Genomic DNA, 14,873 nt, shown 5'->3' with positions numbered 1-14,873 from the left:
GGGTGATCCATGCCTCACAGAGAGGTTCAAATAATCAATTTGCCTCATGAAGGTTCTTGTCAAGCCTTTAAACTTTCTTGAAGGCTAGGCCAGCAGTCTCCAGCATAAGCTGGATGGTTTTTCTTACACAAAGCTGGAAAGGATTCACCTATAGGCCTGGTACCAGACTTAATGTATTGAAATGCATTAAATTTTTATTAAGCTGTCCTTGACTGCCAAATGTTCAAGTGCTGAGGCATCTAGTAGCAGGCAATTCAACAAATTGATTCAGTGCCTTCTATGCACAGAACACTGTACAATGTATATAATAAGATGGAAAAAGCATAACACCATGGTCTCTATTTGTAAATGTCATTAACCCAAAGCCATGCTTTCCATTAGTTTAGAGTAAGCATAGCTTTATGGCAGTCAGGTCCACAGAAGTAATACATGAAGGGCCAGGGAGTGGAAGGAGCAATTATAGTTATCCTAGACACCATCCCATTTCTTTCCAGGAGAGTCTGAAACCATATCACTACCATTCAGAGTTTACTCTAACAAAAGGATTCTGCCCCACATTATCAGCCCTCCAAGTAAAGGGCAGAAGGAAAAAAAAATCCCAATAAACTAAAGGAGATAATTTATATCATATTTCAACTTTTGCCTATGTGTATAATTTTAAAGCATGCAATTTTATTATTATTATAACTTTCATTTATTAGAACCTTAGATATATGAAATAAAATGGGACCTGGACAATGGTTCTGGTCCCCAGATTGATTTGCATTGTATGTCCACTTGTAGCTTGTACAGCGAAAATTCATCACTTACCCTGCATCAGTGCCATTACCACAAAGAAGAGCATCCCTTTGTCCTTCCAAATGATAGAAATAGCCTGTTTAGGAAGAATATAAAAAAGTACCTTAACTAAATAAGTATACAGAGTTAACACGTTATAAAAGTACAGAAATGGGAGATGTAAGAAGGAAGACGTGAAACTGGCAAAGTTTTATTTTCTAAAGTTGTGACATCATTCCTTTTTCCTTTTTCCTCTTTGGTGATATTTATTCCTTAGCCTCTTTCCTCAAGTCTGTGTGTATGGATATGTGTATATATATTTGCATATATAAACATACATATACACATAATATATGCACTTTTTGTTTGAATATATACATGTCCATATGCACATATAAATGTGAACACAGTCTCTCTATTACACATACATGCACATAGTTTGCTACACCAATGAATTCACAGCTCCAGTCCCTGTGTTTTCAAATTACCCCCTATCATGTATGTATGTGCATATGTGTGTGCATATATGCACACATACATGCACACATGGCTATATGCGCAACATGTCATATATGATGTAATAATAGATAAATTACATATAATTTGTATTATATACAATATATACTATATTATATAATATATAACATGTATTATATAATATAATAATGCACAATATAATTAAATTATATATAATTAACATATAATATAATAAAATATATGTTATATAATATAATGTATATATACAATGTAATGTCATAATAATATTGTATTATATTAATTTTATATATAATAAATAATATATAAAATATAAATATATATTTATATGTGTATTCATACATATTTGAGATTAAAGAGGCATGACAGAGAATGAGAATAAACTTTCAAAGGTATGAAAATCCCTTCTACCAAAAATGGTTATATTGGTTATACAGGCTATTTTGGCAATAATAGTCTTAGAGATTTATCTCGTGCAGTGAGAAGCTAAGTGACTCTCTCTGGGTGTATGAGTGGGATTCAGAACTTATCTTGTCTTAAGACCACCACTATGCTACACTGCCTCGTTTATAGATGTAGAAACATCTATATGGCTATAGTCAAAGACATTATATAGATAGATAGATAGATAGATAGATAGATAGATAGATACAGATATAGATATAGATATAGATAGATAGATAGATAGACAGACAGACAGACAGACAGTTGGATAGATAGATATACACTCTATTTTCTAGAAAGGATCTGATCATTTCATTCACAGTAGGCTAAAGTATTTTAGTTCCTTAAGCAATGAGGAGCCATTGAAAATTTTTTTAGCAAGAGAAATGACATGAGCTTACTATAGATGACTGATAAAGCTTACTGTTATTTATTTTTTTTAAATTTTATTTATTTTAATTTTCAACATTCACTTCCATAAGATTTCAAGTTTTAAATGTTCTTCCCCTCCCACTTCTTCCCCCCACCCGGGACAGTTTCATGTTAAGCATATTTTCCCATTAGTCATGATGTAAAGAACAATTAGAACTAATTGGAGGAATCATGAGAATGAAGCAATAAAATAAAACAACAAAGGAAGAGGAGAGCAAAAAGTATGCTTCCATTTGCATTCAGACTCCATGTTTCTTTCTCTGGGTGTCTTATTGTTATTTCTTCCAAATGTATTTAACTAGGTCCAAATCCCCTGTTTAGTTTAATACAAAAGGAATGAAACTCTAAATGTGGAATTCTAGGCATCTGCAAACCAGGTAGTTAGGAGGTAAATTACAAATTCATGCTGCATATTCCATTGAGCTGCAACCAATGACCACATTTTACATAATTATAAGTTCAAGTAGTGTGAATTTAAGTTGCAATATAGGACTAAGTGGACTATAAATATTCTAGAATGAGAAAAAGTAATTGCTGATCATTATCAGCAAATCTATCATTGAAATAAAGCTCCTTGATTAAATGGAAAAATGATGAGTCAGAGAAATTAGAGTAATTAAAGTTGATCAGGGCATTTTTATAATAATCCCTAAACAATATAGTCATTAAGAATATCATTTATCATTGGTCCCATGAGAGTTTTAATGATTTTTTAAAATTAACTTCAGTATTTCTTTTCAATGAAAAAAGGAAGAGTTGGATACAGCAAAGTGATCTATTAGTAGACAAAAAAAACTCGATCCCTTTGATAGTGCATCAAATCTTTCTGGCCTTAATGATATTTAAGGCATAAAATAAATGAGTGACAAAGGATTATGCAATATAAACTCAAAATTCATTTAGTGGAAGCTAAGCATATCTTACAAATTTTATACAAATATGCTTGCACAAAAACCTGTCAAACCTAAAATATCAATGAAATGAGTGGGGAATGACTAAAATTGAACAAACCTAGATTACTAGAGAAGCCCTAATCATAATTAAGAAATATTTTGGTCTATTTTGAACAAATCATTGTGAAAAATATTCTTCTATGAAGCCCCATTTTCTAGTTTGGATTCAGTTAGAAGATCACAATTAAAAATTAACCACTTAAACATTATTATTTAAACATTCAAGAACCAACACATGGAAAGTTAGTGGATGGAGAATTAAGAAGGAAATGTAGACATCCAGAGAAAATTTTCTCAGAGGAAATAACAGAATCAGAAATATTGAAGGAAAAGAAACTGTCTTGCACAATGTTTCTAATATAGAAGAGCAATCAAATGTTAATTGAAGATATGATTGAAGTGTCAAAGGATTGTATTAAGTAAATTTTCTCAAGCACAAAACAAAAAGCTTATTTTAAACAAGTGTACTGCAACCAAGAATGTTCCCTTTCAAGTCAAGAATACACACATTCTCTCCCTCTCTTACTCTCTCTCTCTCTCTCTCTCTCTCTCTCTCTCTCTCTCTCTCTCTCACACACACACACACACACACACACACACACATATTCATTTTCACAGTTTCTTTTGCCCTCTATGTATTGTTTGCTAGTTATTTATGTCTTCTTTCATTTCTAGGGATCACAGATCTGGTGGAAATATGATAAAATATGTTAAAATGGTATGGTCTGGCTTCAAGCTATTTAAGTATTCTTACCAGTTCGTTATGATAAAGGTTTGTATGGATTCATCGTGGTATGGTGGAAAGGACACTAGAGTGAGAGTGTAACCTCTCTGGTCACTCCCAGCCCTAAATCAATGCACCTATGATCCATGTTCATATCCTGGTTCAGTAACTTAATCTGTGACCTTCAGTAAACCACTTTAACCTCTTTTAGGCCTCAGTTCTTCATCTATAAAATTCAGTACATCTTAGATATAAATCTAGTTTATGTAAACTAGGACCTTATGATATTTGTAACCAGAACACATGGCAACTAGGTGGTGCAATGGATAGACTGCTAGATGGTGCAGTAGATAGAGGGTTGCACCTGGAGTTAGGAAATGCATCTTCCTGAATTCAAATCTGGACTCACACACTTACTAGCTGTGTGACCTTGGACAAGTCACTTTTCAGTTTCCTCATCTGTAAAATGTGCTGGAGAAGGAAATAGCAAAACACTCCAGTATCTCTGCCAAGAAAACCCCAAATGGGGTCAGAGATTCAGACATGGATGAAAAAAACAGAACAACAACTAGAACACAAGAGGAAGTCCACATTCTGTAGATTTTTTTCCCTCTTTTCAAAAGCTAACCAGTCCATACTGGAACCATAGTTGGGACTGACATTAGCATCATGCTTTAACCAGATAGTTTTTTGGCTTTCTTAAATATTTTCATTGAATGTTAATTTTATAAATTTAGTCGTTTTGCTGCTGGTGCTGTTTTCTTCTTGTTTACTTGTTTTGTTTTTGTTTATATCACTGTCAAACTACTAGGTGCGAAGTAAAGCATGCTTGCTGTTAAAGGCAAACTGATCACATTTTGGGATGTTGGGTGTCTGAGGAAAAGAACAGAAAATTAAAAAAAAAAAGGCAAAATCTGATGAGTTTTTAAATGGAGTAACATTCTGAGGGATGGTATGTTGAATACTATTCAAAGAAGTTGATCCACTGTTCTAACAGCACATTGCCTTTATAGACCATAAATTCAAAATTGTCTTCTTTTTGTGGACTACAGAACTTATCTAAATAAAACATCTTTACCTGACAGTCTCTCAAATCAAAAAGTATCTTGAATATTAAGGCAGCGAATCAATCAATTATGCATTTAAAGTTTTAAATGAGAGCTTGAGGGACAAATTAGGAACCACTTAATTCCAACCCCCTCATTTTACAGATGAGGAAATGAGGCCTACTGAGTTTGTAACTTGATTAAAGTCATACAGGGAGGAAGAGTTCTAACTCTTTATTCCTTTCCTTTTATTCCCATCAAGGCCCCCACTTTTCAAGCTGAAGTCCGTTTTTCTTTTTATTATTCTCTGACCTATCTTGCCTTTCTTCTTAAACTTCCCTCCATCTCTCCACGTATTTGTTGTATTTAGTGTATTTTTGAAATATGCTCCGTGTCTAAATGTGTCTGTATGTTCAATCTTCTTTGTTTGTTTCAAATTAAAATAAAGTTCATACTATGTTTCTTCCCTATAACCCTTTCTCCATATTTAAATAGTCTTTGTCATGTGTCTCTATAATGTGAATTAGTGAGTTTTCTCCCTTTCTCCTCATTTCCTTCTCAGGATAGTCCCTTATTACTTTCTGCCTTCTCCTAAGAAATCAAAATACAAATAAATAAAAGATAGATAGATAGATAGATAGATAGATAGATAGATAGATAGATAGATAGATAGATGGATGGATGGATAGATAGATGGACAAATAGACAGACAGATAGATAGATAAAACAAATCCACCTCTGGCCCTCTACCTAACTTATTTAACTTTCTCTACAGATAACAGGATTGAGAAGACCTTTGTTTCTTCTCCCCTATTAGCATATAAATAATTCATCCTGAAATAATTCCTTCTAATTGATCAAATGTGTATACCTTTCTACCTTTCTCTTGACTCCTAAATTTTCATTCAAAAGTGTCTACTCAATTCTGGTCTTTCCATTTGGGATGCTTAGAAATCCTCTATTTTATTAAATATCTATTTATCCCCTACAGAATTATACTCAGTTTTGTCTGAGAGACCATTCTTGGTGGTATGCCTAAATCTTTTGTTTTGGGGGATATCATATTCCCCAAACCAATCCTTTATATCAGCAGCTGCTAAGTCTTGTGGGATCTTGACTATAACTCTTTGGTACTTGGTTGGGGTTTGGGGGCTTTTCTCTTGTCAGCATTCTGAGGCTGCCCTTTGCATGTACAAATTCCATTCGTAAAAGACCAAATCACTGTTCTGATGATGTAATTGAAATTACAGGATTATAGCCTTTGAATTGGAAGGGCCCTTGAAGGACATCCAGTGAAACCCTCTCATTTTATAGAGGACAAAATGAAATGGAGTCCCAGGGACTTGCTCAAGATAAAACATCTAATGGTGGTGGGGGAGAGGGTTAGAGGAAAGAGGAGAAGGGAAGGAAAAGGGAGAAGGGGGGAAAATAACATACTGCATAGTATGTGCCTGACACTGTGCTGTTTTTTTAAACAAATATCTCATTCAATGGTCAAAATAACCTCAGATATGGGCTGGGGTTATTACTCCCCCTATTTTGCAATTGAAGAAACTGAAGAAATCAGAGGTTAAGTGAGTTGTGCTCAAGGTCACACTACTAGTTAAATGTCTGAGGCCAGATTTGAATTCAGGTCTTTTGATTCTTGGCTTTGTCCTCTATCCACTGTGCCACCAGCTGCCTCTCAAGTATTACAATAATGATGAAAATAATAATGAGAAGAAAAAGGAGAGGAAAGAGGGAGAAGGAAGAGAGCAAGAGGAAGAAAGGAAACAAGAGGAGACATCCCAAAGGCAGGATCTGAAACCAAGTTGTCTTCTTTCAGAGCCAGTGTCTTTCCACTGCACCACACTGCCTGGCTGATTTTTATCATCGAACATACAATGGAAGTAAAACACACCCACACATAGACACACACAGACGAGTTGACTGGACTAGTCAATTCATCTGAACAGTTTTGACCGTGGTAGAAAATCAGCATTTCCCTATTTCCCATCAGAAAACATGCTTTTAGTCTTATTTCAATAATAGCAGCACTTCTTACTTCTGTAATTCTCTGTTTCACAAAGAACATTAATGTTTTCTAGGGTTATATTTTTATCCTCTAGAGGCCATCGCACACATTTATGCCTCAGGTTTCCCATGAACAGCTGGAGCCCAATGAGAGCAAACACGCTGAGGCAAAACAGGGTCAGGATCATGACATCAGAAAGTTTCTTCACCGACTGGATCAGGGCCCCCACGATAGTCTTCAGGCCTGAAAACAGAGGTGTTAATGATAGTAAAATAAAGTACCCTACCATAACGTTACACACTCATTCTCCCCCACAAGTTGTAGGAGACATGCAGTATTCCCCTATCAGGGAAGCCATCTTGTTCACATGAACAGGTCAGACAGGGGAACGTTTAACTTAATATCTGTCTATGTGTTAAGTGTGAGGGCTTGATTACATGAGGGGTAAGACAGTCCACTAATGCTTGTTAGAATACCAAGAAGAGTAACTGTCTTGTTCATGCTTCATCACAAAACTGAGGTAAAGAAAAACATCACCCTGTCAATGCTTTTCAAACAAACTGACTCCCTTTAATTATATATTAATGATTCAGTAATAAAGATGCTTACTGGTAATAATAGTGAATAACATATACACGTTCAATTAAGAAGTTGTTTGTAGAGAAAAAGCATCTTGACAAAACTATGTCATGCAATACCTCATGCTAATACTGTGCCATCCTGTTTTTCATAATTCTACTAAGAGCTAAAGTATGAAAACTATTTGAAATTTTCAATCATGTATATACATTAAAGAAAGAATTTTGGGAGGAAAGAAAATTTCAAATGGAGATGCAAGCCAAAGGGCTGCATACCTTCTGCAAAACTCATGCAATAACTGATTAAACTCAAAGGCTGATTTTGACTCTAAAGCCAGTGCACTGAAAAGGCTTTTCATTAAAAATCTACAGCTATTTGGTTCCTGATTTTAGATATTATGAGTAGTGACATCAAAATCAGCCTCGGTGTTTAACCGCACTCTCACCTGGAATGACTGAAATTGTTTTCAACGCTCGGAGAACTCTGAATGTTCTCAACGCTGAGACGTTGCCCAGATCCACAAACTCTGTCACATATCTGTATAAGGGAGTTCACACACAAACACAATGACAACACACTCATACACACACACAAAAAAAGACAACCCACAGTTGGAGATATGAAGGGCCTAATGCTTCACACCAACCACTTCTTACCTGGGATTACAGAAATAGTTTTCAAAGCTCTCAAGACTCTGAAAGTTCGAAGAGCTGAAACATTGCCTAGGTTTACAAATTCTGTTAAAAACCTGTAGAATTAAACCAGAGTTATTCAGAATTTAGACAGTTTATGTTACTTACCCATGCCTTTCACCAGGAGATCGTTATGTTTTTGAAATTCATTTTTTTAAAAAACTCAGTCATATTTTACATGCAGCAGAAAGGACGTTTCTTTCATTATCACCAAGGAAATAGATTTTAATAGAGATAAAATGAACATATAGCTATTCATGAATTATATGCCACATAACATTTATTGAATAGGAATAATTATAGGCTGCAAAGAAACTAACAATATGACAACTTAATTTGCTTGAAAAATATTTTTATCGGTAAAAATATACCATATCAAAGCTAGGATATCCTGTTTTATGGCCATTCCTGTGCTGAATAGATAGAGCTGAAGAAAATTAATTCTCAGTATTTTAGTACTAGTACATTTTAAGAAATTCCAAATATGAGATTTGATTAAAAAGAGAAAAGTCTCAACAAAGGACACTCTAAATATGCTACCATTTAGAATAACAATAAAGAACATCTTAAAATACTGTTTCATTGGAAATTAAAACAGAAAGAATATTAAAAAGGAGTGTGTGTATTGATATAGATTGTCCCAAAAGTTTTATATTAGTGCAATTTTAAGCTGTATGCATGTATGCATGTGTATGTAGTATTTATAGGGCACTAAATATATTTATTAATATACATAGCATATTCCAAAGATCTAGTACAATTTTAAGCTATGAAAGCATGCATATATATGCATATATATGTAGTATACATGTGCACACAAAATATTTATACATATAACATGCATGCACCCACATATCAAAATGTGTGGTGTCTTGTTTGTGTATACACATTGTGTATATATAAATATCACATAACATGATTTTAATGTATCATGCATATAGATACATATTATATGTATGACACATACACATAAATGCATTATAATATGTTAGTACATACATATAACATATAACATGTTTTCATGTATATGCATGAACATGTAAGAAATATTTTGCATCTGTGGCATTCATGTGTATATGTACAGTGTAAACATGCATGCTTTGTAGGTATATATGTGTATATATGATAATAAATATATACATGTATGCACTCTTTAATAGTTTAAAACTGCACTGAGACTTTTGGAACACCCTGTATATAGATACATATGTACATACATTCCTGTTAAATATATTTTCTATTTTCATTTCCAAATGAAACGACATATTAAGATGTTTTCTTGTTATTTTGTTATGTTTATATGCAGGAATATGCTTAAGCCAGCTCAAACCAGTTTTCAAGGGCCAACTGTTAAATTTCCAACGTGAGCATTTACACCTTGGAAACTGACAAATGATGAAAATCAGGGACTGATTTATTGTTTTGTGAACTGTCTAGAACTCTAAACTTAAAAGAGTGATGGAAAGAACTTTAAAACTTAAGTGTGTTGTGAGCACATTCACCCCATCCTCATCCAGGAGAACCAGTTCTTAAATATTTATAAGCCTGTATATGCCTGTACATATGTATAATTCTTTTAATAAGGAGATGACCCTCCAACATTGTATCCCAATCAATTAATTAATCAATAAATGTTTATTAAGCACCAATTATGTGGCAGACACTACACTAGGGTCTGGGGATATAAACACAAAAAGAAACAGTAGTTGACCCCAAGTTGCTTACATTCTGTAGAGTAATACCTACAACATAAATATAGGGTAATTATTTTGAGGGGGATAGCACTAATAGCTTGGGGGAGCTCAAACCTATATACCATATACATATAAACATACATATATACACACATGTATTTAAACATCTGTAGATATGGGATACATCCTAGACACACATGCATACGTATATATACATATATACATACATCTGTACGCATACAAATATACAGAGTTAGAATAAGAAAGACAAAGACAGAGGTTAAGGTTAAAGCTCACCTCAGTTGTTACTGATGCCCATCCTCCCCCAAAATATCTTCTATCATTTATTTGTGTACATGTCTCCCCCTAGAGAACGTAAGCTCCTTGTGCTCACAACTCCACAACTATTACATATTTTTTTCTTTTTATTTACCAATGCCTCATACAGTGTCTGGCACATAGGTGCTTCATAAATGATTACTGAATGACTGATTCAGTGGGATGCTATGTTGGAGACTTCCTTTCTTATTAAAATATTTTCTTCTGAAATTTTAATGCATTTATTGGTACCCGAATGTGCTTAGTGAAAATTTTCAGTAGACTGATTTTCCAGTTTTGTATGTGAAATTGGACAATGTATAAAATCAACCTATGCATTACTCTTTTAGCTATGAAAAATTGATAATGCAAAGTTCCTACTTTTCTTCACAATCAGGTTCTGAGAATTAAATACAAGTAACTTGAAGATCTATGGGAGATATATACGTGCAATTTCAAAATAAAAATTGATAATACTTACGCAAAACAAATGACAATGAAGTCAAGCCAGTTCCAGGGATCACGAAGGAAAGTAAATGGCCCTATACAGAATCCTCTTGCAAGGATTTTTACCAGTGATTCAAAAGTATATATTCCCGTGAAAGTGTACCTGAAGGCAAGTATCCACAAAAACGTTACAACCCAAAATAGCATAACATCTGTGATCAAAGGAGCTGGAATTGGTGTGAATCTGTATAAATAAACCATTTCCTTAGAGCAGTAATTTAACGCTCAGGACATTCTATGGGATCTCTGTAGTGTCCATCTTTTCTGTTAAAATGAGCCATAGACAAAGGTGGGCAATCTATTGAATATGTTGTTAGTTTCTCAAAAATCTATAATTTCACTGGTGCAGCCACTCCATCCACAATGGAGACTGTAAACTACTCTATAACTTAGTACATTGTTTTAGAGAATTATAGGCAAAAAATATATCACCCAATGGCCAAATTGAAGATGAGCCTCTCTGAACACCTTGTTTCAAAGGATCATAGGCTTAAATCCTATGAAGTACTCTCTGAATAGTTCAGTGATATCCATAATAATCCTTATTTCTTAAAGGTGAAAAAAATTAACAGTTATAATACTGTAGCATAAGGAGAGATAAACAACAAGGCAATGACTTACCTAAAGGGTTAAGGAATATTCTAATTCAGAACAGATTAAGGACTATTCGGCATTGCATTTTGGGGGGCAAACTTACTCAACATTCTTTGTCCATTCTGGAGGGTTACTCATCGTCATAAATATACAATTAGTCAGGATAGTACACATGATGAGCATGCTGAATAAGGTAAGTTGGAATCAAGGAAGGTAGTATTATAAGCCATATTAGATACATTATATGCATTCAGTTAAGACAATTATCTAAATAATGTCAATTTAAAACCTCTGATAAAATATTTTTCCACAAAGATTCTCTTTCCTCCCACTTTATACAGTTACATATATACAATGCCAAATATTTGCAAAGTCTCTAAATGTTGACTTAGTCTATATGTCAATGCACATCTAAAAAGATACTGGATTCGATCAAGTTGAAAAACTAAAGCAAGTGATTGTTTCAAAGTGAAAAAGCATCATTTGAAGATTAAAAGATAATTCCATTCATTCAGTATAAGTTGGTTTTTAAAAGAAATACTCTCAAAAAAGTCACTGGAAAAGGATATGAATGAACCAAAATCTTAATAGAAATTCTTCTAATCAGGTTGAAAGGTGTTAAAATGTACAAGGCAGGGGTGGCACTGAATCGGAAAATTGTTTTCCCTTTATTCAATACTATGAAGGTCTGAAGGAGAAAAATGAATATGGTATGAAATTGAAAATTAAAATTTTAAATTAATTACATTGCTTTTATTTATTCATGACAATTCATTTCAATCATTGACAGTCTCCCAAACTACAGGTAGTGCAGATTAAGGAATATTAATACTAGCTATAATACTAACAGTAATAATAATTGACACTTCTATGGTGCTTTAAAGTTTGCAAAATAGTTTGTCTATATTATTTCACTTGATTAGCTAGTCTTGTGACCTTCAGCAAATTCCCTTTTCTCTCTAGGTTTCACTTCCTATATCTACAAAATGAAGGGACTGAACAAGATAATAATTAAGGGGAATTTCCATCTGTACTCTGATTGCCTTAACTGATATTGACTGATACACCCTTATAATTCAAATAAATTATGATGACTTGTAGTAAAAATAATTATATTTAAATTTATCATCCAACTTTCTTCTCTACTACTATGGTATATTCAGATAAGTCATCTAGAGTTTAGCCACAGACCTATCAATGGGCCAGAACAGAGAACTGTACTTTTGAAGGAAATATGTGCTGAATTTTCATGAAAATTAATGGTTAAGGAAAATCAAGACACAATGGTATGTTGCTATTCTTGGGATGAATTATGGGAAGAAAATTGTCTTCCTGATTTGAAAAAAAAACTAATCAGATGTAGTATTCCAAGTATCACTGAAAGCATAATGCATTAATACTTAATGAAAAAATGACTGAATATATATACATATATATATATACATATGTATATACTATTAGAGAATAGCTATATGAAAAGCCAATAAGAGCTTTCTATATAGCCATATTAATAGTAAAAATATTTTTTCTTCTTAACGATGTCCCCCAAATCTAACCTCAATGTAAAATTAAAATTTCATAGACTCATGTAATTTTAGAGCCAGGATGTTTGGATTGTCTAGTCCAGACATCTTATTTTTCACATAAAGAAAATGAGACATTAAATTTCTTAAGCAACTTTATATGACTAGTTGTCTTAAGAGAAAATCAAATAATATTAACTGGACAGAAAGTACTTAAAACACATTAATATACTGATGAAAATATAATAAATACAATATTTGCAATAAAATATGTATGTTTAACCTCTTCTCTGAGAAAACATATTCCCACTACACAATCCCTGAAGTCATTTAGAATGGTGTAAGGGTATGGATTTATCATTTTTAAAGATTTTGATCTTTTGGTTATTTTCTTCCCCTTTCTTCACTAGCCTTCTCTTGTTTCCAATTTGGTGAGAACGAGAAAGAGCATACTGAGAAAGGCCGTTGGAATAGACTCACATAGCATCAAATCATGAAGGGACATTTGAAATTACATAGCATCAAATCATGAAGGGACATTTGAAATTACCTAGTCCAATTCTTATGTTAAACAGGAGTCAGCCTGTTTCCCAGAGAATAGAAAGCTTCCCTTAAGCAATCATCATCTTACTACTAGTCTCACTTTAGGTGTTTTTAGTACTCTTTTCTTTATTAAAACGGGGCAGCTAGATGGTACAGTGGATAGAGTGTGGGCCTGAAGTCAGGAAGACTCATCTTCCTAAGTTCAAATCTGGTCTCAGACACTTACTAGCTGTGTGACCCTGGGCAAGTCACTTCACCGTGTTTGCCTCAGTTCCTTATTTGTAAAATTAGCTGGAAAAGGAAATGGCAAACCACTCCCGTATTTCTGCCAAGAAAATTCAATGTGGGGTCACAGAAAGTTGGACACCACTGAAAAATGACTGAACTCTTCAAATGACCCAATATGTTTTTATTTATATATGTACTATATCCCCCAGTAGAATGTAAGTTTCTTGAGGGTAAGAGATACTTGATTTTTGTCTTTGTATGCCTGGCACCATAACAGTGCTTTGTATACAACAGTTGTTTAATAAATGTTTACTGGACTGATGACAAAGCAAACAAAAAAAAGATCTGTAAATCTGTATCAGCAGATTAATTTCACCATAACCCAAACAACATCTCTTTTCTCATATTATTTTTCAATTTATTTCTTGGGTCACGGAAACAGTAAAATAGGAATCAGCTGAGGTAAAAAATTGCTAACCCCAGCTTTAATGAACAAATCATTTAGAATACAGTCTTTACCCTATAGTATCCCACCAGCAAGCTTTCCCTACATTACCATTTCAATAGTGTTAGCTGATTAAACTGGGGACAATAAATTGTTATTATTGCTGTTATTAACAATAATAACAGGTGGTAGGGTAGATAGAGTGCTGATCCTGAAGTCAGAAAGACTCATCTTTCTGAGTTCAAATCTGGCCTCAGATGGCAAGGCACTTAACTCTGTTTGCCCATCGGTAAAACGAGCTAGAGAAGGAAATGGCAAACCACTCCAGCATCTTTGTCAATGAAACCCCAAATGGGGTCATGAAAAGTCGGACTTGACTGAAAGTACTGAACAATAACAACAGATAACAACAGTAACTTAATCATCATCATCATTATTCTCCTCATCATTATATCCTCTTGATCGATCAAGGTTCTTGATCCAATTTCTATTTTCTGTCTCCAGGAACTTCAATTAGGGTTTTACATTATTTTCATTTTAATATACTACATATATGGAGTCACCCTGTGGAACAATTATATAACTTTCCATATTTGAAAAGGAAAAGAGCTTTGTCCTCCTAATGTCTATATGGACTATGAACCTAATAAGATGGGTTAAGATTTCATTTCAATGACTTTGAATGTTTTGATCTTATTAGAAAAGTCATGATGGGAATGTATTCATCTCTACCCTTTAATATATTATTCCACCAAGATTTAAATCATTATAATTACTAAAAGTAAATACATTGACATTTCCAGCTTCCCCACTGCATCTTCTAAAATGCTTGCCAAATTTAAATATTTGCATTTTAAAAAATGTT

General features: G+C 33.5%; 1 protein-coding gene across 1 annotated transcript in view; it reads right to left on the bottom strand.

The window, feature by feature from the left end:
* Nucleotides 1-14,873, bottom strand: part of LOC110211524 (sodium channel protein type 9 subunit alpha) — a 211,305-nt gene that overhangs the window by 93,470 nt on the left and 102,962 nt on the right. The window contains exons 3-9 of the mRNA XM_078146987.1: nucleotides 11,826-11,957; nucleotides 11,679-11,680; nucleotides 11,373-11,453; nucleotides 10,650-10,778; nucleotides 7,910-8,001; nucleotides 6,916-7,128; nucleotides 811-874 (exon numbers count right to left, since the gene is read on the bottom strand). Coding sequence (XP_078003113.1) covers nucleotides 811-874; nucleotides 6,916-7,128; nucleotides 7,910-8,001; nucleotides 10,650-10,778; nucleotides 11,373-11,453; nucleotides 11,679-11,680; nucleotides 11,826-11,957 — 713 coding nt within the window. The remainder of the gene's footprint in view (nucleotides 1-810; nucleotides 875-6,915; nucleotides 7,129-7,909; nucleotides 8,002-10,649; nucleotides 10,779-11,372; nucleotides 11,454-11,678; nucleotides 11,681-11,825; nucleotides 11,958-14,873) is intronic.

The sequence above is a fragment of the Phascolarctos cinereus genome, unplaced genomic scaffold (assembly GCF_003287225.1).
Source record: "Phascolarctos cinereus isolate Bilbo 61053 unplaced genomic scaffold, phaCin_HiC Scaffold_726;HRSCAF=1367, whole genome shotgun sequence".
Lineage (NCBI taxonomy): Eukaryota > Metazoa > Chordata > Mammalia > Diprotodontia > Phascolarctidae > Phascolarctos > Phascolarctos cinereus.
The sequence above is the reverse complement of the archived record's forward strand: the minus strand, read 5'-3'. Positions and strand labels throughout refer to the sequence as shown.